The sequence below is a fragment of the Pristiophorus japonicus genome, chromosome 6 (assembly GCF_044704955.1).
Source record: "Pristiophorus japonicus isolate sPriJap1 chromosome 6, sPriJap1.hap1, whole genome shotgun sequence".
In the NCBI taxonomy this organism is placed as follows: domain Eukaryota; kingdom Metazoa; phylum Chordata; class Chondrichthyes; family Pristiophoridae; genus Pristiophorus; species Pristiophorus japonicus.
The window spans coordinates 18,585,464-18,612,631 of NC_091982.1; the positions used below are offsets into that span (position 1 = coordinate 18,585,464).

General features: G+C 39.6%; 1 protein-coding gene across 6 annotated transcripts in view; it reads left to right on the top strand.

Moving 5' to 3' along the window:
- Positions 1 to 27,168, top strand: part of LOC139265576 (non-POU domain-containing octamer-binding protein-like) — a 115,486-nt gene that overhangs the window by 27,383 nt on the left and 60,935 nt on the right. For 3 of the 6 annotated variants that reach the window (XM_070882674.1, XM_070882669.1, XM_070882671.1), the window contains exons 7-10: positions 2,113 to 2,221; positions 4,728 to 4,782; positions 6,694 to 6,732; positions 7,091 to 7,218. In XM_070882674.1, coding sequence (XP_070738775.1) covers positions 2,113 to 2,221; positions 4,728 to 4,782; positions 6,694 to 6,732; positions 7,091 to 7,218 — 331 coding nt within the window. Of the gene's footprint in view, positions 1 to 2,112; positions 2,222 to 4,727; positions 4,783 to 6,693; positions 6,733 to 7,090; positions 7,219 to 8,257; positions 9,315 to 13,611; positions 13,684 to 14,944; positions 15,925 to 27,168 lie in introns of those variants that run through there. The other 3 variants (XM_070882670.1, XM_070882672.1, XM_070882673.1) reach the window with 3 other exon arrangements.

The window sequence follows — 27,168 nt, forward strand, 5'->3', positions numbered from 1 at the left end:
CATGGAATACAAGAGCAAGGACGTTATGAACTGTATAAAATACTGGTTAGGCCGCAGCTGGAGTACTGTGTTCAGTTCTGGTCACCACATTACAAGAAAGATGTGATTGCACTGGAAAAGGTGCAGAGGAGATTTACAAGAATGTTTTTCATGGACTGGAGAAGTTTGGTTCTGAAGAAAGATTGGAAATGCTGGGTCTGTTTTCTTTGGAACAGAGGAGGCTAAGGGGAGACCTGATTGAGTGTATAAAATTATGAGGGGTCTGGATAGAGTGGATAGAAAGGACTTGTTATCCTTGGCGGTGGGGGGGGAGGGGGTCAACAACCAGGGGCCAAAATTTAAAGTAATTGGGGGGAGGTTTAGAGGAGGGAAATGTCTTCACCCAGAGGGTGGTGGGGGTCTGGAACTCAACTGCCTGAAAGGGTGGCAGAGGCAGAAACCCTCAACACATTTAAAAGATACTTGAATGTGCACTTCAAGTGCCGCAACCTTATTGGCTATGGATCTAGAGCTGGAAAGTGGAATTAAGCTGGCTAGCTCTTGGTCGGCCGGCATGGACGCGATGGGCCAAAATGGCCTCCTCCTGTGCTGTAAATTTCTATGATTCTATAATTCTATAAAATGATTTGGACACAGACAGAAATTGAAGGATACTGAAGCTTACTGAGAATGAATTAGGGGTTTGGTCAAACTGGAAGCTTGTAGCAAAACATTCAGGTTAGTGGACTGAGCAGAAAGGTGGCAGATGTACTCAGTTGAGAGAAGTTTGAAGTAATACATTTTTGGGTAGGTGAAAGAATAATATGTACATTCGAGATGGTAAGACTTTCAAGAGTGGAAGAATAGATATCTAGGAGAGCAGCAGATATATAGATCTTAAATGGTGGGAATGCAAGTGAAAAAGACCACACAATGACCATCTTGAGTTTTATATGTAGGGGGATTGCATATAAAACAGGGAAGTGATGAATTTGCACAAGGCATTGGTTAGCCTTATAAAGAGTACTGTGCATTTCTGGGTAACACATTGGGTAAATACTAGAGCCATAGATGAGATGCAGTCTGTGTGGCCCCTGGCCCGCGAGCACCATCGGAGCAGGCCGTGGAGCGGAAGGAGCAGCGTGGCGGCGTACCACTCCAGGGAGCAGCAAGTGTTGGAGCAGGAGAGCAACGGCAGTGAAAAGGGACATCATCAAGGTCCAGGTCGGTGATTGGAGCGTGGGCAGGAGCGGCGAGGCCGAGGCGAAGGAGCGGCGAGAGATTGTAGAGGGACATGATCGGGGCCCAGGGGCAGCACGGGCCAGCCCACACTGCGATATATGTGCGTGCTTGGTCTGTGCAGCAGAGCTGGTCTCCAGTCGTCTTGGTTAATCCTTGCTACTGGGCCAAGACCTAGCTCTGTCAAGACTCTGGTGGCTGGTGTGCACTGGTCACCACACATTAAAAAAAATCCAAGCACAGGCATCTTCCATCCTTCAAGAATTTGGGTCCTTCATTGAAACACCTGTGAACTTTTTGACGTGGAAGCAAGTCATCCTCGATTTGAGGGACTGCCTATGATGATGATGATGATGATGATGATGAGATGAGATACATGGAAGAATCACTAAAATGATATTGGGATTGAGAGTTATGAAGAAAGGTTGAGTGGGGGTGGTGGAATCTAACATGGGGAAATAGTTGGATTATTTCAACTGATTAGAAAATCATTAATAAAGTGGCATAGACTGAGGTTTAGTGCCATAGGAACATAAGCAAGATTTGTTTTTTACCAGAACGGAGAGCTAGAGGATATGATATAAATGAAAGGGAATTGGATAAGCATTCATGAAGGATATGAGGAAAGGACAGAAATGGGATTGGATTCCAGTATAGGGGTCAGAACAAGCATTGAGTTTGAAGGCTTTCATTTCTGTGCATCATTTGATTTTTAATTTTAAAATTCTGTACCATGTACCCAAGTCCAATTAAGAAATTAAATTGTGAGGGGGAAAAAAAGTGCAAAAGTGATTGTTTTATTTCAATTTGACCTCTCTCTCATTTTACATATAGGTGAACTGTTAAACATATAATTGGAAAAAATTTACCTTGATTGTATTCACGTTGCTACAGGCAAGAAGAGGAACGCAGAAGACGTGAGGAAGAAATGCTGCTGCGTCAGCGTGAAAAAGAAGAAATGATGAGAAGACAACAGGAGGGGTTCCGAGGAAACTTTGAAAATGTAAGTGTTCTGCAATATTAATGCCTTTTGAGCAAAGGTGAAGTGGGTGGCCCAGAAGCCTATTAGGATGTTATTAACACATTAATGGAAAAAGTAGTATTAATAAATGTCGCTATTGATTAAAAGCAGGAAAAATTGAATAGTTCACAAAGCATCAGTTTAGCAAATACATAGTTCGGGCAGCAAGTCATGCAGTATGTTGATCAAGGTTGTTTGATCAGCCACATCATGTCTTTCTAATCATTGAATTGTTTAAGGGCTGTTAACTGTAACTATAGAAATAACTGACTAACCACAGATATGTCTATGGCGGCACTGTTTTTGCCACATGCACTAACTTTAGTAGAAAACGCCATACAGGTAAATGTACTTCGTGTGCATATTTACTCAACGAACATCTACCACCATTCAGTGTAAAACTTTGCAGTTTTCATCTTTCACCAAAGTTTGGAATTCTAGCATGAATTTGTTATGGTTCTGAATTTCAGCATTTTTCACCCGTGCTGCACACCATTTTAACAGATTAGTAGCCAAGGAAGTAATCATCATCATCATCATCGTCATAGGCGGTCCCTCATGTCGAGGATGTCTTGCTTCCACGCAAAAAGGGATGAGTTCACATGTGTTTCAATGAAGGACCTAATATTCCAGGTCCCGAAATACATGTTTGAGGGTGGAAGATGCCTGTGTGGATTTTGTTAAATGTGTGGTGGCCGTTGCATACCAGCCACCACACATGGGCTTGACAGAGTGAGGTCTTGGTCCAGTGGCAAGGATTAACCAAAATGACTGGAAACCAGCTCTGCTACACAGACCTCGTGCGAACACATATTGCAGTGTGGACTGGCCCATGCTGCACCTTCGATGTGTGAATAGAGCATCATGCCTGCAAACCTAGTTTACAATTTAAATCCATCCAGCAAATGTATTGAACAAAAGAAAAACAAATAAACAGATCATGGACCAATAATCCTGCTCTATTATAGACCGATGAGACTCTGTTAAGCTGCCAGTGAGCTGTTGGACTGCTCTGTATTTTGCCTGAATGAAAACAGACTGAAGATTTGTCCCAGTGTAACCCTGTGCTGTTATGAAATGTGTGTGTCTTTGAGTGAGCTTCACGTCCTTGCTTATGTCTGCTGCAATTATGTAGAAAGGGGAAGTGTAAGGAGATGGTCTTTGTATGGAGGTATAAAACAAGGAAACGGTATATCTGTGATAGTGACACAGCCAGGTCATAGTCAGGTTGGGGCCTTCAAAGGAGCAAGGAAATAATGCACGCGCACACACCAAAAACACGTGCGCACTGCTTTTTTGTCTTTGTTTTACCAACAAATGCACAAAAAGGTTAACATTCATATGCATATGCCTTGCAAATGTGATTACTGAGATCATGTGCCCAATCACTGTGGCCATGACTCAGTTAGCCATGTCGGGATTCCCAATTAGCTACCTGTGACGAGTGACTAATATATTGGACAGAACTGGAGCAAGGGACTCTTCCAATTTGCAAACTAATAAAAGCATGATTTGGTTTAATGTATAAGCCATCATTTAGATTATACGTGAACTGTGCTTCTTTATCTGACTTGTCGATAGGCTGTACTCTTAAGAGAACTGGGTGCAGTGATGGAATTGATAGGTTGAAATGACATAGAATAGTTGGAGAGGCTCAGATTGCCTGGACAAGACAATGAATAATTGCATCAATGACTAAAGGTATCTGTTTGTGTCCTGTTAGTAGAGCAGAAAAGGTCTGTATTGGCAGAGGTCTGGGAGCAGTTCAACTGCCTCCCATTGTGGTCGAGGGATGGCAGGAAAGGTGAAGAACAACCGAACACGAAGTATTGACACACAGGTGTCTACTACCTCCCAAAATGCTATTCGTCATGGGCAAGCTTTGATGGTGTTGTCATGCTATTGCACTATTCAGCTGTTGTTGAGCTTTGGTCAATTTTAGTACCATGACGAGAATTAACCTGGTTAAGTCTTGGAATTGAACCTGCGACTTAATACTGCACTAGGTTGTGCTTTGACCTGTTGGGGAGGAGTGCACTGAATTCGATTAAATGGTAATCAGTCATTTATAGAGTTGTTGGCATCAATTTTCTTAATGACTATCTTTTGAGACTTTGTTTTGATCAGTGCATGATCTATTGAGTTAGCTGAACTCAACCAGACCAACAGAAGCAGCACCATTATTGGTGTAATTTCTTTGAGAGGAAAAAAACAAACAAGTTTCCTACTGTTATCTAACAACTTCTGGTGAAAGTGTATGGAGTCAATGATTGACTGATTGAGCTGTGTTCCTGGTCCCCTTCCTCCAATTGAGTACTTCGTTGATGCACATGGTCAAAGCTCTTGAATGAATTATGTCCGCTTGGGTGATGTATCGGGGGGTAATTGGTAGCCATGGACATGTAACAGGCAAATGTTAACATTTCAGGAGTGGAGGGAAGAACATTGGTGTAAGACAGTTTTTCATTGCGTATATGCTTCTTTATAGAGAGAAAATATGAGGATGGAAGAAATGGCCCAACGTAGTGGAATGGCCATGCCAGGTAAGACGCAAAGAACATTTTGGAATGGGATGGCATGATAAAGGTGAATTTTTTCTTTCAAAGAGATGATACATTTCTTGGTGATTCATTGCTTGTTTATGGGAGTCATTAATGTGGTTTCAATTAATGTTTAGTAATAAAAATACATATGTGCCAAGTATGTGAAATGGCTCAACATTCTGCTTGGCACTTTTCAGAATATGTATGCAAATACAATAGAGAAAAGAATCTGTCTATATATAGAAATAGAGGTTTTTAATGTGTAAGCATTGGTATATATTTCAGATCAGGCTGGATAGAATGATGTATTCGAGGTTTGTACGTGCTAGCAAGGTTGCATCTTCACGGTTATAAATCTCTTTCCTTAACTCTATCGGAAATAGAGTGGAATGATCGACTATATTTATTTAAAAAGAAAGTTGTGTTTGCACGCATTTACTGTCTACAATACCCCATGCCCTGTTGTGTTTTTGCACTTTTTAATCAAATTACAGAACTGCCCAGGTAAATGGATAGCAATGAAATTATGCCTTCCAGCCAGTGGTGGTGCTGCAGTAATTTCAAATTTTGAGTATCCCAGCTCTACTGCAGAGAAATTCCTATGCTCCAACCATTTCTGCTGCATAAATTTCTGCAAATTTTATTTAATTATGAATATAAGATCAACGTATTAAAAAATGAGTGTTGGATGTATGACTTAAAATGAGGGTAGAATTACATCTGCTGCCATGGTCCAATTATCTGCTGTTCTATAACCTGCCTCACCTGTTACTACGTTTGGTCTTGACTTTGTGTGTGTGGTGTCATGGGCGATCAGTCATTTTACATATCGAGAATATTTTCTTTTTTGTATAAAATTATGATTTTAAGTCCCATAGGAAGAACCACCAGGATTGTTGTCATGGACTTTTTGGGGGCTGAAATTGACCCTTTTAAAGTTTCAAAATTTGGCTTCAGTGATAAAAAGGAATGTGCTAAATATGTCTTAATCTTTTATGAAGAAAAACTTAAATTATGCTTGTTTTATTGGCCTGTGGATTGGTGCATACTGAGTAGATGCATTTCATAGATTTGAATTATTAAGCTTGCCTGTTGTGTTATGATGGGGCCTGGAGAGCTTGGGTACCTTGGGAATCTTAATGTTAGTGGCGAACATCCTCTTTGCTGTTGAATATATTTGGTGGTTGGGATGACAGCCATTGTTGGCATCAGGAAATCATGGTTTAAAAAAAAATGTTGTTCAATACTGAACTGAGTTATGTCTGTTAAAACTCCCCTGAATGCTTTTGTATACTAATAACTGTGATACTGGAGTGATTTATTCAGTCCTTGTGTAGTTTGATCGTAAACTCGTACTCTAATTTGAGTAAAATGATGAATTGTGACTATAATAGTAAAATTTTGAACATAAAGTGTAAAGCAAAAGTTGAAACTAATAACAAACTTAAACATAATACACTAAATCTTGTGTCAATTTTGATGTCAATTTAATTTTGTCATTAGCTAATTCTGCAAAATTTAAAAATGAAATAAATTAGTTTAAAAATGTTTTGCATTTTGGCAACTTGGTCTTCAACAGAAAATCGCAGGCTCTGAAAAGTTAATTGATCTGGAAGTACCACTGCAATAACATCTTTCTAGAATGGCATGTTCTGGCGAATTTCAACTGATCCCACTGCTTGTCATGACTTGTTTTACAAATGTAAAACTGTAAACATGAGTAGAGATGTGTGTCTTCCTCTCCCATGTTTACCTTCCCAGTTTAAATTTTAAGAAGTTTTACTGATTCATATTCCACTTTATTTTATGTGGGTCCTTCGGATGCTTTGAAGGAATTGTTGAAAGTTCGTTCGGCATGGCATTCCTTCGAATATTTTTTTAACTTTGTTTCCTGGTTCCATTCATTTTCAGTGGGACTAACTGCAGCTGATTTTACAAATCTTAAAGCAGGTATGGAATTTCATATTTTAAATATTTCATTGAGATTACTGCTTTTTTGTATAATTTGCAATGTTTACTTTGTGAAAAGTACCCCAAGTACAGGTGTATGATTGTATTCCACGCAGAAAAAAATCAGCGTGAAAAAAATTGATTGCTGCACCTAAAATCCTCTTAGCTTTTTATATTTCCTTGAAAATGCAGAAGTTTCCAATAAGAATGGGAATCCGGCTTTAATTATTTATTGATGGATACTGAGTTGATGGTGCAGTAATCTGTATTTATTTTTGGGGCAAATACTTGGCTAGGTGAATGGCAAATATGCCAATAACTTTCAGCCGATATTTTACCAAGATACTGTACTTATCAGCCTCTGCAAACCAAGTTCCGCAGCCACTTATGGGAATGAACAGACCGACTGTGAATACTAGTGCACCACCTCCGCAAGGACCACCTGGAAACCTGGGAAGCCAAATGCCAGAAAACAACATGGGAATGGTAATGTATTAGCAATACATCAAATACATGTAGTTGAGGATTGTAAATATCAGATGAAGGATTAATGAATTTCAGTTGTAATCATTTTTTCCCTAATCTTTGGCATGCTAGTGTGGGGCTGTGTGAGACTGTAAATAATAGTGCGTTGGAACTATTTATACATTTAAGTTTGATGGTTTGGTTTTAGTGAAGTTCTAGCTCTGAATGATTACACATGGTGCCCTCTATAAAGGAAATATAAAAAGTATGTTAATCAATCTAGTGAGGTTTTATTTGTCCAGCATTTGGTGTTAGTTTATTGATTCTTTTTCCCATTTTAGGATTTAGTTTACAGGACAGTTTTTTTTCCCCCTTTCCAGCTTGTCAGCTAAGTCCTTGGGGTGAAAATGCAAAGTATTTCAGTAATTCTGTCTTTAACACATGCAGTGGCAGAATATCTGTCTCTGTCTTTTATCCCTCATAATAAGATTGTTGGAAATATTCCAAATTATACAATATTTTTAGTACACCATATCATAAACTAATAACTTGGATTTTCAGTACTACTCATGCATATTGCATAGTAACTGGGTGATTCTTTGGGAATCCAATTTCTGGAAATGACAAATGCATTCATACAGGAGAAGTAGAACTGCAAGAGTTCAGATACAATCTAGTTTATAAGATCGTAAGTCTTTACAAAAGCAAGTTATGACAGGAAATTGTCACAAAACTGCGGATCTGCTCCAATGTTTTCCACTGTAACGGTTATTCAATGATTTTCTTCAGTGCATTTAGTGAAACCTTCCTGTTTCAAGATAGAAGCTGTTGAATTTGCAAATTTCTGACTTGCCAGTTAATTTCAAAATGGTGAGTTGTCATATAGGAAAGTACAGATATTATTTAAGGACAATGATTTGAATGCATTTTCTTGGCAGCAGCTTAAGCACTGAATTTTTTTAGTTCTATTTTAATCTTCATTAACATTTCTGATCAGATTACCAAGCTCCTAATTGATTTCTCAATTTACCCCTTTACCTCTATATGCTTTCTGGAGTAGATCAGGATGAATTATGACGCATTCCCTACTGGACCAACTTCTGCATAACTGTTAACACAGGAGGTTCAGTAAAAGAATGAACTGGGTTTACATACAGTGGTCAAATGAGATGCAGGAATGGATAGAAAAGTACAAGAAACCTAAAGGGGAAGGTATGATTGCAGACATCTGGAAATGCTGAGGAAGAGGCTTAAAAAGTTTAAATGAGTGAAAGTCAACATCTCAAAAAAACTTCTAGGGAACTATTCTTAAATTGAGTTTTGTACTCCATTTATCTGGTTTTGTGTAGGCTTACGTGTTTAAGGTACCACATTTATGTTGAGAGCAAGTTATTTCTTATGTAATCTTTATGATGCAATGTTCCATTTATTGTACATACTCTTGCCTGAAGTCTGTAATTGTCACTTACTGGATATATCGATTAATAGCGTAAAATATATCTCTGTGCACTTTCTGTCAACTCTTTCCATTATATTTCTGTGTCCAGATTTGTAAAGCTGCCTAATTACACGCTCTCCCCCAGTGGAGGTGTTGGAGCTCCACCACTCGAAGGAAGACGTAATTACATTGTGCTAAGTTTATATAGGCATATATAATGATATATAAATAGGTTATAAATGTGGAAATAGGAATTTATAATGGAAAAAGATAAGGACAGAATACATAACTTCAAAATAGGGACTGAATTGCATCTGTACACCCGACTCCAATTATCCCTACTTCACCTGAAGACTGCACTTGGTCTTGACTCGGTGTGCAGTGCCATGGGAGGCTGACTAGTATATTAAAAATATAATTGGTAACCAAGTACTAATCCTTGTTGGTCATACATTCCAAAAGCAGTACACTTATGTTCTTAAACAGAGAACATGCCAAGCTATTTACTAGTGTATATAGTGAATAAGGCAAATATTCTGTACTGGAATGAAAGGCACTGATGGAACATGGTTACCTGTATAAATTGTGATGGGGCTGTTGTAATATCTAACGTTTGTGTCAATGCACAGCTGTGTGTCAACAAGTGAAAATAAAAACATTTAGAAGCTTGAAAAGCTCATTTGGCCCAACAGTCAATTTTTTAAAGAAAATCCCACTGACCTGACCTCACCAAATCACTCAAAACGATTCTCTTGCCAGAAACTCATCAACTGTCTGAGCCTATTTGTATATTGTAATGGTGCAATATCTGCAGTTTATTAGTAGCTCATTCTCAGTTGGAAATAGGTTTTGTGAATTTCTGATTCCTGAGTGCTCTCATTTTGTAAACTTGTGGACCGACAGACAATACTTAAATCAATTAACAAATCCCAAGGTGCTCCTTGTACAGTAGTATTTTTGGTCAGAAGTTGTATGCTTTCTCATTCTGGAAATTGTATGTTATTTTTGAATAGAAGCATTTATGAACCAAGAACACTTAATTTACCATCCATCATGAGTATATTGATGTTTGCAAAAAATGTAACAAATTTATGGAAGAATGTTGCTGTAAAATCAGTTGGTGCCTTTCAAAATACATTTGCCACTGTAAATCATAGGTTATATTTTAGGACAATTTAAGTTATAAGGCTGGATGCCAACATGCTTTCAGTTCAGACTAATTTAGTAATCCCATGCTTGTGATCGGGGCTTTGGGATGGACTTTCAGGAGTTTTGGTATACGTGGTAAGGGCGATTAGGTTATTACCGCAGATATAAAAAAAGTCATGTGCAGTTACTTAGTATCTTTTTGAAAGTAATCTTCAAGTGCCTCTGTAAAGGGCGGGGTTGGGGGGAAGGATAGAAGAAAGCAATCCTTAAATAGTATCAGTTGCTCCACTGACATTTTGGTGACCGATTTCGCATACAGGTTGCTGTTGTAGTCATGGACTGATTTGGTAACTGCACTGGCAATTGCTTTTTTGTTTGTTGCTGAGATTAGTTCCAATAGTATCTTGGTATTGAGGTTCTAAGTGACCTGACCACAGTTGGCCTGAAATACACTGGTTGTAGTAAGGTGCAGTTATTAAGTGGATTATTGAAACAGTCCAGTCTGAGTATTTATTTATCCAATATTAGCATTTTCATTTGTTGAATGTGTGATTCTTGGTATTATAGAGCACACAGTTGATACATTTTAATAGCTTCAGACTTCGATGTAAGGCTGTTTTCCAGCAATATCGAGCTACACGACAAAAAGATTGTTTCAAATATACTTACCTAATAATGAGTGCACTTTGCTTTCTCACTGGTTACTACAGATATTATACATTGAAATCTACAGCACAAATTGGACCAACCAGAACTGGACGAATTTCTTCATTTCAGCAATTTGTTTACATAGATAAATATTTGCCTGTATATATTTTTTTTAATAGTTGAGAACCTGCAGCACCACAGTGGTGACTTTTTTTCAAAACAGCGATTACTGTGGAGAAATTCCAGGTAAATTGCTAGTAGGGCCCTCCAGAAGCAGCTATGAACTTCCCAGCAGTTGGCTTATTATGGCTGCTGAAGGACCTCACTTATCATTCCTTTATACACCCTCTAATGTGTGGTGGCCCAGGAGGACAATGGAGTTTGGATTCATTATGAAGATATTATTAAAGCAACAGTTTAACAAATCCCTGAGACCATGTGCTGTCACAAATATGCAGATCGTAATGTAGGTGCTTGTGATGCCAGAAGTATTGATCAATATGACAAGATGCATTTCTACAGACTTATGAAGAGTCCTGCTGACTGCTATTTGCTTTCTGGCCATCGGCAGGCTGGGTGCATTGGTACCCTGTTTGGACATTGCAAATCCGCGGACGAAGGCTTACTGTTTAAAATATAACTGCACATTCCGAACCATGTGCATGCAGAACTACTTCAATACCATTTAAGAATGATAGAAGTTATTTTAGAGTTCAAATATCTCATCTTTTCTAGACATTGAAATAATTGACAAAATGAGCGCTAAGATTTTTGCATTGTTTGCACATGCCTATAGGCCAGCTAGGAGAATTTAGAGATTTCTCTGAATGATGACTGTGAAAATGAATTGTTAAACTGTTGCTTTTTTAAAAACGCATTCCTGGGATGTTGCTGGCATCCCTAATTGCTCTTGAGAAGGTGGTGGCGAACTGCCTTCTTAAACTGCTGTAGTCCATGAGGTGAAGGTACTCCCATAATAAGTGAAAACTTTTCTTTCAAAATGCGATGCGGTAGTAAACTGAAAAAGGATTAAATGAGTTGCCGTTCAACGGTACGTGGATTGTTTAATCATCCTCTATCTGTGTTGAATTTGAATCAAATTTTTTCAGCATTTTGGCCAGCAAACAATGTGTTGAGGGCATGAAAGTAAGGGTCCCAGATACATATTAACATGATTCAATTACTGCTGTACCAATTGCTCAAATCCACTAACTTAAATGCCATCCCTTGCAGTAATTAAGTTTTTGTTGCCTAATATTGCTGGTGGAATATCTTGAATTGATCGGCATATGCCTGGAATTACAGCATTTGCTTTTAAACCGTTGGGTGAATGATTTGAACTCTGTTTTTCTTTTGTTAAAATCTTTAATATTCTTTTCTCCCCGCCTCTCCTGAAGGTGTTGAGATATGGTTCCTTGGATGCCAATTGCCTGCTGGTTTCTTGCATGAGTGACCATTCATGTGTGGACCTAGGTGATATTAAAATATGTATATGTGAGGGAGCGGTATCACAGCAGAGTTTGATCCAGACTTTGCCCACCATCCACAGGGGTTGATGGAATAGATCACAGATGGGATTTATTTTTGGCCTTCTCCTTTACCCAGGTCCCTAAATCTAATTGTAATCATATGTACATTCTGGTATAAATTCTTTTTTGACTTCCTGCCACCCTCCTTCCTTTACCCTGCTCAAAATTACTAATTAGATGTGAATAAAACACATTCATAAAACTAAAGACTCAAGACATGGGAGACGAAATTGCCCCTTTGCATGGGGCCATTTAGCACTGTTGGCCGATGCTACCGGAGCGCTAATACGTTGGCATACAGGGGTGGAGGCCACATCGACTCACGCGGAATTGCCCCTGGGGCTCCGCCAGCAAAGTGGTCTGGCCCATGTTTAGCGCACCGGCGTGGCGATTTCATCACCGTGCCCGCCGACCCCTTATCACCCCTTTGCGCCCCGTGTGAGTGAGGTCTGTGTGGGCGATGCCACCGCCGGCTGTGACGCCCCGGTCGCCCTTAAAGGGAAGGTGCGGCCGACATCTTTTTTGTGTTGGCCGACTATTTAGTCGGCCTAACAATGGCAGCCACTGGTTCGGCCGGGCTGCCAACAAGCAGGCCAGCACCCACTCTTGGGTGCCGGGACGCTGGCCCGGCCAACACTCCCTGGTGACCCACTGGGCAGCACAGAATGTGCTCCTGAGATCGCAGCGTCCCTCCCCTTTGAGAAGGGGAAGGATGTTGCGACGTGCTGAGCACTGCGCAAATGCCGGATTCGCGCAGACATTTCCCTTGCACAAAGAGCCCAAATCCGGGGCTGGTGCATCTCGCGCAAGCGCAAAAAATTCTCCCATCAGCGAGATGATCGTCCAAACCCAGCGTGAGAAATTTCAGCCCCATACTATTTGCAGAACTAAAGTTCAACTCATTTTTGAGTACTCCTTGAATAGTGTAACAGAAGCAGCTTTGGTATGCTTGTAGTTGACCAGCTGTAGTTTTGATCTAAGTTATATTAGCCCTGAAGGTCATCATAAAATTCTTAATGGTTTCTTTCCATTTACCAGTTGTACATGGGAACTGGTGTTCATAGAATATGCACATTGTAGTTAGTATTAAAGTTGAAGGATACTGCTGCTTCTTAAATTGATAATTAACACTTAAAACTCAAGTGTCAAAACAGTTTGCAATACATACATCAATCGATTGATGGAAATTTTGAAAGTGGGACTTTTACTCGTGAGTTTATTTTGCTGTTGATTTGAGACATGCACTACAGGCCAGGATTTATTTGTATTGGTGTTAAATTTTTGGAAAGTGTTTTTTGGAGAACATCTTGAATAGTGAAGTCATACAGCTTTGATCTTGGTACAGAGTTGTAATTTCAAGCCTCATCCCTCTTTTCTGAGCTGCATGATATTAAGTCGCTGACTTTCCTCCCTCTTTCCTTACCCCAGAGGTACTGAGGCCAGTAGCGCTCAGCTTCTGTGCTGGCACTTGCTGGTATATTCTTCCACTATCTCAATTCCTTGCTCAAATAGCCATTTCTTTGTGTTCTGGACAATGAACACTAGCAAGATATTCAGTAGTGCAGATCATTGCCCAACGTATGTGCTGCAGGGGTGGCTATATGATTGTAAGTGTGCTGATTCTCCCCCGTCCTCCCCTTTCTTCCCTAGCCCAGAGGCACTAAGGGCACTAGAGCTGGAACTTCTGCTCTGGGCAAGATCTGCTAACTCAGTCGGGACTTTCAGGTCTGTACTTCTTGGTATCACTCTGGATACGCCTTTTACACCACTGAGGGAAATCCTCAAAAATGAATTTAATTTTCGACCCAGTAATGGCTTAAGCTGATGCTATTCTAAAAACTGAAACATTACATTGTGTTCTAATTGTGGGTGGAAGGTGAATTAATGGTTAAATCATGTCAATGCATGCATACGCAGGAAGAACTGTGCGTTTGCTGCGATTAATTATATTAAGTGGAAATGCCAGCTGGAGGCATCTTGTATCCATTTCTATATTGGTGCAACTGGCAATGAAACCCAAGTTGATTTTTTTGAGGAGGGAAGATGAAGTAACATTATAAAATTGTATTGCTCATTTTATTGTGGGAATTAGAAAGTAATTTGCTTGGGTAAGAACTTTCCCGTTGCAGAACCGTAAACATCTTGGAATATGCTTGTATAGCTGTAGTTCATATTCTGTGTGTATTTATCATTCTATACTGATGGATTGCTTGCACAATTAGCTTCTATGAGAACCCGTTTTGCTCTTTTGTTTTGGCCAATTTTCTCCCCATTTCACTTGAAGATGTTGACTCCTACTATGGAATGGTTCCATGCATGAGCCTACTCTTAACTATTGGCAGGTTGTTGGAGAACTGAGGCATTTCAGCCAAGCCCAGTTCCTTCAGCACACTTCTAAAGGGGGTCATACATAGCAATTGAGAATTCTGCGAATTGCACAAACCAGAAGTAGAACCTGGAACCTGTTGGTATATAGTTAAATCAGCCATTATTTATAGACGGTAAGGCTTGTGTGCATGATATTCTGATGAAAATGAACTGAGGTCATAAAATGCTTTTGGAGCTCATACCATTCGATAAAAATTGTAAGCTCTGACCGAAGGGGATGTGTGTGTTTGTGTAGGCCCATGATTGTTGACTGACTTGAGTTTGGAAGAGTAGTGGCTTTTATTTTTCTTTCCCTAATTTTGTTTTCCTTTTGCTAAATTTGTTTTAATTATCACACATTTCAGATTAATTTTGTCAGTTTTAGTAAATACTGTGTACAGACGGCAAGAGGAGGGTGTTGAATTGTTTCCCTGAGTTTGCTGTTACCTTGTAAGTCTAATGTGATTACCCCTTTCCCTTTTTTTATCGGTACTACTGGACTCTGCTGACTTTCATCGTTCCAATGGGGGATTCTCAACCTGCCTAATGTTAAATCTACGTGGGACTTGCAATGAACACTAATGTCCAATCCTACGTATTTTAACTAAATTAATAGCCTAATGATCGATTTGTTCCTGGAAGTATGGATGGTCAACCAAATAACATGGGCGGACCGATGGTTGGCAGCCCTGCTGGGTTTCCCCGTGGAAATCAAGTTGGAGAATTTGGTGCAAACAAACGCCGTAGATACTAATTGCAGACCTGAAAAATACAGTAGCCTTTAGCCATTCCACTTAAAATTGCCTCGAGTATTTTTGCAGATTGTATCAGTTGTAATGAGCTTTAGTACATAAGGTCTTTGGTATTTTACTGTTTCGAATATTCTTTTAACTTCCTGTTGGATGTATTTGGTAAATGTGCATGATATGTTTCAGTAATCCACAATGTACATAATGTAATGCACAAGTTGCAGAGAATTTGGACAAGAACTCTGAGATGTTACTATTTTGATATTTGTTTAGCTACTCTAGCAATCTTCTCCAATGAAACCGTCTTCTGGAACAATTTCGTATTTTGTGATTTTTGTTTTTTTCAAGTGATTTCAGACAGTAAAATTGGAATCTCAAATGGCTTATGTGTTTTTATTTTCTATTGCTAAAGGCTTTATGCTGATTTTTGGTATTTTAAATATAGTGGGGAGGAGAAATGTAGGATATAGGTGGGTTTGCATTTGAGTTTATGTTGGAATGTGGAATGGGCTTAAGTTTTTGAAATGAAATAGGCAGAATTGAGGTTCATTGACCATACCACGCTGTGTTCGCTTTTAAGGATATGGTGTATTCTGTTTTTGGTAGTTCTAAAGTTTGAAATATTTGAAACATCTGACCATATCTAACAGGAGTGACTTGTATTTGTAGAATGGGACATTGGGCCTAAAATTCACCTTGTCCCTGGAAAACATGCCTGACTTGCAGGATAAGTAAATCAAATATAAACCCACCTTTTTGAACTTGATACCCCCAGGTTTGTTTTAAATTGCCTGGTATACGTTCCAATACACACTTTAAAATGCAAATAAAGTTCTCGGCAATCTTTCCTGTATTGTAATGTATTCATTTACTGCCCTAATTGTACTTTTCTTCAGAGGTTACTGTATTACTGTTGCTCATTTCTGAGCAGCATCTATTAAATTTTTTGAAAAGTTTGTAATCCCTGATTTTAGTTATTCGGCATTTTTAGATGGACGGTAACAAGTTTCTACTTTAACATGCAACTTTTAAAGGGTGGAGCAGAGGATTTAAGGTTTTTCTCAAAAGTAATCCATAGCTTAATTGTTTTGTTTGAAGTATGTCTGAGATCTAAAATACACTTGGCAGGATTTCTTTTTCCCTGTCAGCCAACCTTAAATTCACAATAACCAGAGACAGCCAGCAGGTCCAAAATTAAGTTGCTCAATTTGTTAACAGCTCCCCAATTTGTTAACCAATCCCCAACCAAAGAAGTGAATTTTAATAGCGCATGCCTTTTGACAGTTACCATCAAAATGGAGCATTTTACGGCAACTTTTTTTCTCTCGCTGCCCCCACTCATTTGAAGGTGCTGGCAGTTGCTGGTTTGGTTCACACAAACCCTCTGGTATCTCGCCCATATAGCATTTCTTTGAGAGCCGAGGTACTGAGTGCTAATTTAGAATGGACTGTAAGTTGAATTGGGGGCTTTTCTAGCGTATGTGGCTTGATGCTGTTGAGTCATCAAAGCCATGTTTGAAAGAGTAACAAAATAGCAGGGGAAAAAAAGGAATGTATTTTGAAATTTTGTGAACTATAACAGTGGGATTTAAAAAAAAATTGTCATTACAGAAAGGTTAAAAGTGGGCGGTGCAATATTGGGCTCAGTACCAAGTAACTGGTTGGACTGATATTTTGAGGACCGTCTGGAGGAATAAAAGGAAATTTTGTTCCATCAAGTTCCTTGTATCCAGAGTCCATGTACGTTTTACCGTGGGAGTTTTTAATCCTGCTTTCCTGCCATCGTAGTTGATTTTTATTTAATTAATTTCTTTACCCAACTACTTTTTGAGGGGGAGGAAATGGGAAAATAAAGTGGTTTGTAACATTTTGTTGTCATCAATTCCCCCTTTGATCGAGCTCCCTTTTATAGGTGTTAATGAATGTGATCAGAATTTCTTGGATTATCTGTCCACAGTCCTGTTGCAAAGTTTTTTTTATCTCTCCAACTTTGCTTGAGGCTTTTGAACTAGTGGATTATTCCCATAATCTACAAGTTTAAAAAGGTTAGTTATTCCAATCTTATCTATATTTTTCATTATTTTGAAGATCTATTATCATGTTTTCCTTCTCAAGTCACTTGATTTAAAAAAAAAAAAATTCATAACTTACTCTATGGTGTGGAAATTTCTCAGTTTACTTTTCTCTACACCGTATCCTTTTTGAAGTTGAGTGACTAAAATCCCTGCAGTTCTCCTAAGTTGGCTTTATGACTGTAGTTTGTTCTGACCTTGATGCTCAATTTATCTTTTTTATGGCTACATCACTGACGAGATGCTTTCAGAGTCTGATTGCCCCTTAATAGCTCTACTTATTTGCCCCATTAGTGGAAACCCTTTCATGTTATATACATGTTAATTGTACCTTTTTATATGCATCTAGTCTTACTAAAATCCATCTGCCATATCTATTTACACACTTGAACCAAGTCTCTCCGAAGATAATGCATCTCCTTTTTAAACATTAACTGCTCACACAAGCTTGTGCTATCAGCAAATTTAGTAATTTTACATGTATCTTCTTCCAGCTTCACAAACAATGTGATCAGTAGTGGTCTGAAACAATGACGCTGGTTGCTTTTTTTTTCTCCAGGCAGACTATTTTCTGTTCATCATCCTGCCTTCCATTGCTGAACCAATTTTCAGTCAACCTAAACAATTTGTCAATTCTGCTATGAGCCATGACCTTCTCTACTAATCTCACATGAGGAATTTTATTGAATGTTTTTTGAAAATGCAAGTCAATTACTGTCTACCCTTGTTCACTAGATTTGTTATCTCAGATTTCCAGAAGCTTTGTCAGACATGACATTATTTCTAAAATCATGCTGTGTAGGATATCTGTGATGTTTACGTGTCCCTTTGTACGATGCTTTCAAGCATTTGTCTCCACTATTCATGTTGAATTGGACGGACTTCAATTAGTTGGTTCATGCATAACTTTTTTTTGGAATATTGGAGCTAGATTTGCTAACGTCCACTGTTACTACTTCAGCAAAAGCATCACTGATTTTTCTCTTCGCTCCTTGACAATTGTAGGAAATGTCCCAGCCTAGTGGATGTTTAATCCCTCCTATTTCTGCATACATATTAACGAACTTCTGTGTTATGGATCACTTAGCATATTTACTATTGCAGGAGTTTGTCTACAGTCCTTGTGTGTGACAACTGATGTGAAGAATCGATTCAATATATCTGCCATATCCTGCTCATCTGTGATTTTTGACTATCCCAATATATCCTGGGATAAAGGTAATGTATGTATTCAAAGTGGAGAATGCACCCGAGACTGCTTCCTAGATCAGTTTGTTTTAGTCTAATGAGGAAGGAAATATTCTATAATTCTAGGAAATTAACTAGAACAGAAAACATTAGGAGGGCAATTAAGAACATAACATAAGAATTAGGAACAGGAGTAGGCCATCTAGCCCCTCGAGCCTGCTCCGCCATTCAACAAGATCATGGCTGATCTGGCCGTGGACTCAGCTCCACTTACCCGCCCGCTCCCCATAACCCTTAATTCCCTTATTGGTTAAAAATCTATCTATCTGTGATTTAAATACATTCAATGAGCTAGGCTCAACTGCTTCCTTGGGCAGAGTATTCCACAGATTCACAACCCTCTGGGAGAAAAAATTCCTTCTCAACTCGGTTTTAAATTGGCTCCCCTGTAGAAGCTGTGCCCCCTAGTTCTAGTCTCCTCGACCAGTGGAAACAACCTCTCTGCCTCTATCTTGTCTATCCCTTTCATTATTTTAAATGCTTCTATAAGATCACCCCTCATCCTTCTGAACTCCAACGAGTAAAGACCCAGTCTACTCAATCTATCATCATAAGGTAACCCCCTCATTTCTGGAATCAGCCTAGTGAATCGTCTCTGTACCCCTTCCAAAGCCAATATATCCTTAAGTAAGGTGACCAAAACTGCACGCAGTACTCCAGGTGCGGCCTCACCAATACCCTGTACAGTTGCAGCAGGACCTCCCTGGTTTTGTACTCCATCCCTCTCGCAATGAAGGCCAACATTCCATTCGCCTTCCTGATTACCTGCTGCACCTGCAAAGTAACTTTTTGGGATTCATTCACAAGGTCCCTCTGCACCGCAGCATGTTGTAATTTCTCCCCATTCAAATAATATTCCCTTTTCCTGTTTTTTTTCCCCAAGGTGGATGACCTCACACTTTCCAACATTGTATTCCATCTGCCATACCTTAGCCCATTCGCTTAACCTATCTAAATCTCTGCAGCCTTTCTGTGTCCTCTACACAACCCGCTTTCCCACTCATCTTTGTGTCATCTGCAAATTTTGTTACACTACACTCTGTCCCCTCTTCCAGGTCATCTATGTATATTGTAAACAGTTGTGGTCCCAGCACCGATCCCTGTGGCACACCACTAACCACCGATTTCCAACCCGAAAAGGACCCATTTATCCCGACTCTTGTGAAATCGTGACCACCAGGTTCAATGAAAAGAGGAAAGGATAACTGCTGGCCTGGAAAAAGGCAAAGTTCAGTGAGCTAAGATGGGATCTGGCCTAAATAAACTGGGCAGAAATGGTAGCGAACCAGTCCTGGTCACTAGGGAATGTTCAAATGAGATGGAACGTGTACAAAATAGCTATTATTTTAAGGTGAAAGGAGTACATCGAAAGAATGACTAAGTAAAGGTTAAAAGTAAAACTTGAAAGCCGAGACAGAATAAAATGGGTTAACAATCATAAATATGAAAAATAGTGGGACGGTGAAATGGGAGATTAGAATGCTGAAAATGAATATGAAAAAAAGACTAATGTACAAAAGGAATTATTAGGGGATTTAATTATAATTTAAAAAGCAAAGAAAATAACAGGGCTGAAGGGGAGAATCTAGTTGTGACAGATGAAGGTACAATGGAGATTTTTTTTTGTGTTGGGTTTACAAATGGTAGTGAAAGTGAGATTGCTAGAAGAGGATATGGAACAATTGATGGAGGTAACCATAGAAAAGGAATTTGTTTGGGGGGGTAAGTCACTGGGCCACGATGGCATATAACCTAGGCTGCTGCAAGAAGTCTGAGTGATAGCAATGGGTAGCAAAAATGTTAAAAACTTTCTTTAGGTATGCAAATTGTGCCAGGGAGGATAGCTAGTGTAATGCCTCTGTTGAAGGAAGCAAAGGATAGACTCGATAACTTAATTAGCTGCAGGCAGATTCTTGAGAATCAGTAATTTGAAGTCAAAGTGATGAGCATTTAGAGATATATGGGATAAATGAGGCCAGCCAGTCTGGACGTTGTAGAGGCAAATTCTGTTCGGCAAATGTAATAGTTTCTTTTAAAGGAGTAACTGACTATAGATAAATGGAATGTATTTCATGTTGTATATGTGAATTTTCTGACATCCATTAAGGTGTCTTGGTATGAAGAAATGTCAAAGTGTGGATATGAAATTGATTGGACAGAAAACTATATTCAAGGCTTAATGGATATTGCTTGGATTGAAGATGGATTGGAAGACGGATCAGAGATATATACATATAGGCATGATTTTGGTTTGGGTAGTACAACAGATTTGCTAATGAACCAAAGTGAGTGCAGCAAATTAGGATCCCCATCAGACTGGAGAGTAGAATGCCAATCGGATGGCAGATGTAATTTATGAAGTGTGAATAATGCATTTTGAAGGAAAACAAGGAATAACGCTATAAACTAAATGAAAAGATGCTGCAGGGTTTGGAGTATCAGACATCTAGGGATTATAAGCATAAAATCCTTGAACGTGTGTGCAGATAAAGCCATGAACAGTCTTGTAGGATTCTAGAGTTTATAAATGAGGGCTACTAGACCTTGGAGTTGTGTGCAGTTTTGGGAACCCTCTTATAGAAAAGACAGAGGGGTATATTTTCACCCCACTGGATAGTCCTAGTGGAAGCATTGATCCATTTTGAGGGCCTGTTCTTGTTAGTATTCGGGTTGTGGGTAGAATACGAGCACAGCCCCCCTGTTCCAGTTCGCCTCAACATCAGCAGATGGGTCGGAAGAAAGTGGGTCTGTGATCTGGGGTTGGGATGATGGGCAGCACACCAGTACTCCTATTCCTCCCAGCCCCACAAAATTAAAGGAGCATGTTGGCTCCTCTTCGGCTGAATCCTCAGCTTATACTGAGCGAGGCATGCGCTCCACCCAGTACTGTTAAATGGTCGGCCTCCGTGGGGACGCTTGCAGCAGCCATAGGGAGGGGCTGATAAGTCAATCCCCACTATATTTGAGGTGCTACCACCCTGCTTCTGCCGAGCGGAACGTCTCCAAAGCTACCCAACAAGAGTGTACATTGTTGATTCAACATGCTAGGGTAAGTGATGGGAAAATGCAGTTACGATAGACGTGAGATTGAATGACTGTTTTCACTGGAAAAGGAAAGGCCAAGAGAAAATTGAACAGGTTTTTTAAAATGTTCTAATAGGGGAAAAGACTAGCATCTCTGGTTAATGAGCCAATGTTGAGGGGTCCTAAGTTTAAAATTGTCTACGAAGTGAGAAGTTAGGTGAAATTTCTTTACACACAGTGATTAGAAGGGTGGAATAATTTGCCAGAGTGAGTAGTTGAGGCAAAAACCATTGCATTTTGAAGGCAATATAATCGATAAATGTTTGCAGTAGAGAAATATAGTGGATAGGGAAGAGAATTTGGCAGTGGGAGTAATTTTGAATTGCTCTAGGACAGAAGGCACAGACACGATGGGTTAAATGGCCCCCTTCTGTGCAATAAACCTCTTGTTCTATGCAATAGTGTTGCACAATTTATTTTTCAATAAACCCATTGGTTCTTAGAACTTACTACTGTTTTGGTCTCCTTACCTAAGTAAGGATATACTTGCCATAGAGGGAGTGCAGCGAAGGTTAACCAGACTGATTCTTTGGATGGTAGGACTGTGGCATGAGGAGAGATTGGGTCGACTTGGCCTGGATTCACTAGCATTTAGAAGAATGAGGGGATGTCATTGAAATGTATAAAATTCTGACTGGGTTGGATAGACTGGATGTGGGAGGATGTTTCCCCTGGCTGGGAAGTCTAGAACGAGGAGTCACAGTCTCAGGATATGGGGTAGGAAATTTAGGACCGAGATGAGGAGAAATCTTTTCACTCTGGGTGGTGAACCTGTGGAATTCTCTACCACAGAAGGCTGTCGGGGCCAAGTCACTGAATATATTTAAGAGGGAGATAAATAGATTTCTAGAAACAAAAGGCATCGAGGGGTATGGGGAAAATGTGGGAATATAGTGTTCAGGTAGAGGATCAGCCATGATCATATTGAATGGCGGTGCAGACTCGAAGGGCTCAATGGCCTACTACTGTTCCTATTTTCTATGCTTCTATGTTGTAATAGTTTTTATTCACCTCTTGATGGTCTCTGCTTCACTATGAACAAATAATATTTTAGCTATTTTCAGTCAAATGAATCCCAGTCCTTTTTTTCCCCATTGCTTATTAAGTCAATGTGGTCTAGATTATTGCTAGGTTTCTTTTTTTTAATGAAAGATGTAATGTTTTCTTCATCTGTGTTCATTTTTTCGATTATTTATTGATTCTCCGAGACTCTAGTCATAGCTTGACGATCTGCAATGGCTTTGACAAAAATATAAACTTTAGCAATACAGAATAATTGTTAGATTTGAGGTGATCACTGACCTCCAGGGTAAATGGATAAATGAGGGACAACAGGTAGAGATCAGTGAAAATAAAAACCAATTCACTAAAATGGCCGATGACTATTTCCTCATGTGCAGCCACTTACTAGAGCAGAAGCTATGTTGGATTGGTGTGTAGCATTCCACTGGAGCTGATCAGCATATTGTGATCTTCAGCCCTCCTGTCCACCCCACCCTCAGTTTCCTACTCATTTAGTGGTTTATAGCAGGTACCAACTAATAATTTGCTGCTCTTATTACTATGCATTTTGTTTCAACCTGATTCCCCATTTGCTGCAACCTTTTTTCTGACAACTGCTGAATTGTTGATCAATACGCAAGCACTACATCTTTCTTCGTACATCTATCTTTGTGAAACATTTTATATCCCATCTACGACTGGCTATACTCTGGCCATGTTTGAGATGCCAGTGCTTCATTCCCAATGTGCTTGTGTTTATTAAAAAATATTTAAGACCATGTTTCAAAGCATTGCTTTTATGTGATTTTTGTGCTGTTAGTAATTTATTTCCCTTTTGAATTGTTTTGTTTATTCCCATGCCCTATTAATTCTTGCTGAAAGACATTGGTACCAGTTTGGTTCATCTTTCTTGCCCCAGAACTTGTTCAAATGTCCTAGGAATCTGAAACAACTTGAATTTAGAGTTCCTTTTACACAGAAAAAAATTCCCAAGTGGCTTTCCAGATGCATAGTCAGACGAAAATAGATGCTGAGGCAAAGAATGAGATGTTAAGAAAGGTGACCAAAAAGATAGTTTTAAGGAGGAGGGGCAAGTGAATAAGCGGGAGATGTTTAGGGAGGGAATTTAATAGTGAAGGTCCTGAAGGCACTGCTACCAATAACGAGGGTGGGGGTGGGGGAGAGAAAGAGAGGCCAGTGTCCGAAGAAAGGAGAATTCACGGGAGAGGGTTGTTGGGCTGAAGAAGGTTGCAGAGGGAGGGGTGTTGCCATGAAGGAATTTAAATGTGAGGATGGGATAGTTAAGTTGGAGGTTTTGGTGTACTGGCCAGGAAGGACGGAGTGATGGTTGCATGGGACTTGGTGCGGAATAGGATATGGTCGTGAGTTTTGGATGGGCTAAAGTTCAGGGTGTGGAAAATGGGTGGCCAACTGGCAGAGCATGGAATATTAGAATCTGGAGTTGACAAATGCAAGGATGAGTGTTTCAGTCACTGAGGGAGGAGCAGAGGCTGGTGATCTCATGGAGGTGAAAGAAGGCGGTAAACTCTAATCTTTCTACATGGTCTCTCTAGTTGTATACGGACAGGCTTGTTTCTCCCTAACTAGTCTAGTGTATAATTCCTATCTATGAGGTGTCTTGCACCATAGACCTCAACTCATTCCTTCTGCAAGATCTGCATCCTACTAAAATGTGACCCATGACAGTTGCTAGTATTCCCTCCTTTTCTAAACATTTTTCTATTCATTCAGTTACATCCTTTACTCATTGGGAATTATTGTGGATGCAAATCAGACCGATGCCCCCTAATTATGGAATCCACGTTACGAGTGTTTTTGTTCTCGGTGTTCTATATTCCCATGGGTAATTGCTTGCTCCATGGTGCAATGATAGTGGTTTTGGTCACTTTCCAAAGTGACTGTGCTCTGGTCACAATATGGCTGCAATCATAGGTGTTGAACTATATACCTATGAGGCAAATCAGGCCTACAGTCTTTATTCTGGTTTCCCCTGCAGATGAGCACCCGATTCCTCCTCCTATGCTTCACAATTGCTTTCAATCTGGGTAACCACCTTCTGGAATGTGTTTTCCTCATGTGAGCACAGCCAGTAGATCCTTGAGCTCAGTCAGTGTTCCTCTGCTGGACCAACAACTGTCTTGACATTTCATATGTATATATTCCTCTTGAATATCGAAATATGTAGAAGAACCCACATTGTGCATGTGGGTTATTCCACAAAACTAATGTAGTTCCTGATGCCGCCACTTTATACTCCCAACTACAGTGTTACTCACAAATTAGCTAGAATTAATTTCACTTACCAAGCTGATCTTGGCAGACTGACTAATTTTGTCTTGCTGCTGAACTTGTAGTCAGGCTAAATTCCCTTCTCGCCTTTTCTTAGTGCAAACTCACTCAGCCTTTTACTTGTTTTTTTTTTGCAGTTTAAGCAGTCTCCCCTGCAAATCAATTAATTTTTTACTTACTGAAATAACTGGCTAATTTGTGTTTTTGGGGAGGAGCAATTTCTTCACTCTTTCTGATTCATATTTTAGATCCCAAAGTGATGTTCACCACAATGCTCGTGGAGCATTTATGACCTTGGATGATACGCTATTGGTATAAACTTAATTCTGCTTATCTATGCAAGTGTTGCTGCTATACATATATTTTTTGTGTGTAATATATAGAAAAATGTGTTTTTACCAGAAGGCTTTTGCTTGGCTGAAGAGAACTGGGGTAGATGCAAGTTAAATTTATAATAAGAAATTGGTGAATGATTTCAAACTCAAATACAATTGAAAGAATCTCTGAAATAAACCTTGGCTTCTATTAGCTTTAATTCTAAATACAGTGGAACTTCCATTATCTCCAGTTAAGTTGCTTACCAAATTTTTGGATGGGGTGGGTTGGGGGATGGAGAAAACATTGTGGGAAATGTTAAAGTTGTATATTATAGGTCTTGTTTGTATTTACCTGAACAATGTTTCATTTATTTGTAATGTACTTCTCTCCTGTCTCTAATGTACCATACCTAAAAGACTAAAATTGGAGGATGCAGACAACACAATTAATTGATAGTTTCCATATGCTGAATTTTGGAGATTCAACTGTATTGGGGGTGGAACGAGAAAAGCTTTAGTTTACTGTGTTCATATCAAGGTTTCTGCCATTTGACTGCAATAAATCAGTTTTGAAGACCAGAATTCTGTGCTTCAGCCTCAAGGCTGTGCACACAGGTAAAAATAATGTTGCTTTATTGGAATGTACAATATGTGCTGAACTGTGGCCAAATTGACATAATGTGCAAATGCATTTAAATACAATAAGAAGTTATAAGTGCACAGGGGCTGCAAAGAAAAGCGAATCATAGAATGGTTACAGCGCAGAAGGGGACCATTTGAGCCTGAGCCAGCGCGCTCAAGAATTTCAGCTAGTCCCACTACCCCGCCCGCTCTTTCCCTGTAGCCCTTCAAATATTTTTCCTTCAGGTACTTATCCAATTCCCTTTTGAAAGCCACAATTGAGTCTGTCTCCACCATCCTTTCAGGCAGTGAATTCCAAATCCTAACGACTCGTTGTGTTTAAAAAAAAAAAAAAAATTTCCTCATGTCGCAGTTGGTTCTTTTTGCCAATCACCTTAAATCTGTCGTCTGGTTCTCAACCCTTCCGCCAATGGGAACAGTTTCTCTCTCTCTATTCTGTCTAGACCCCTCATGATTTTGAACACCCAACAATTCTCCTCTCAACCTTCTCTGCTCTAAGGAGAGAAACCCCAGCTTCTCTAGTCTATCCATGTAACTGAAGTCCCTCATCCCTGGCATCATTCTCCTAAATCTTTTCTGCACCCTCTCTAAGGCCTTCACATCCTTCCTAAAGTGCGTTGCCCAGAATGGGGGACAATGCTCCAGTTGAGGCCAAACCAGTGTTTTATTAATGTTCATCATAACTTCCTTGCTTTTTGTACTCTGCCTCTGTTTTTGAAGCTCAGTATCCTGTATGCTTTTTGTTTTAACCGCGTTCTCAACCTTCCCTGCCACCTTCAATGATTTGTGCAGAAATACCCCCAGGTCTCTCTTCCTGCACCCCCTTTAGGATTGTACCCTTTAGTTTATATTGCCTCTCCTCGTCTTCCTACCAAAGTTTATCACTCCGCACTTTTCTGGGTTAAATTCCATCTGCCACGTGTCTGCCCATTCTTGTCATCTTGAAATCTATCCTCATTGTTCACTATTCTTCCAAGTTTTGTGTCATCTGCAAGTTTTGAAATTGTGCCCTGTACACCCAAGTCCAAGTCATTAATATAGATCAAGAAAAGCAATGATCCTGGGGAATGCCACTGTATACCTTCCTCTAGTTCGAAAATTAACCATTCACCACTACTCTCTGTTTCGTATCCATTCTGCCACTGTCCCTTTTATTCCATGGGATTCAACTTTGCTGGCAAGCCTATTGTGTAGCACTTTATCAAGCATCTTTTGGAAGTCCATGTACACCACTGCAACTGCATTGGCCTCATCAACACCCTCTATTATCTCATCAAAAAAACTCAATCAAGTTAGTTAAAAACGATTTGCCTTCAGCAAATCTGTGCTGGTTTTCCTTAATTAATCTGCACTTGTCCAAGTAACTGTTAACTTTGTCCTTGATTATAGTTTATAAAAGCTTCCCCACTACTGAGG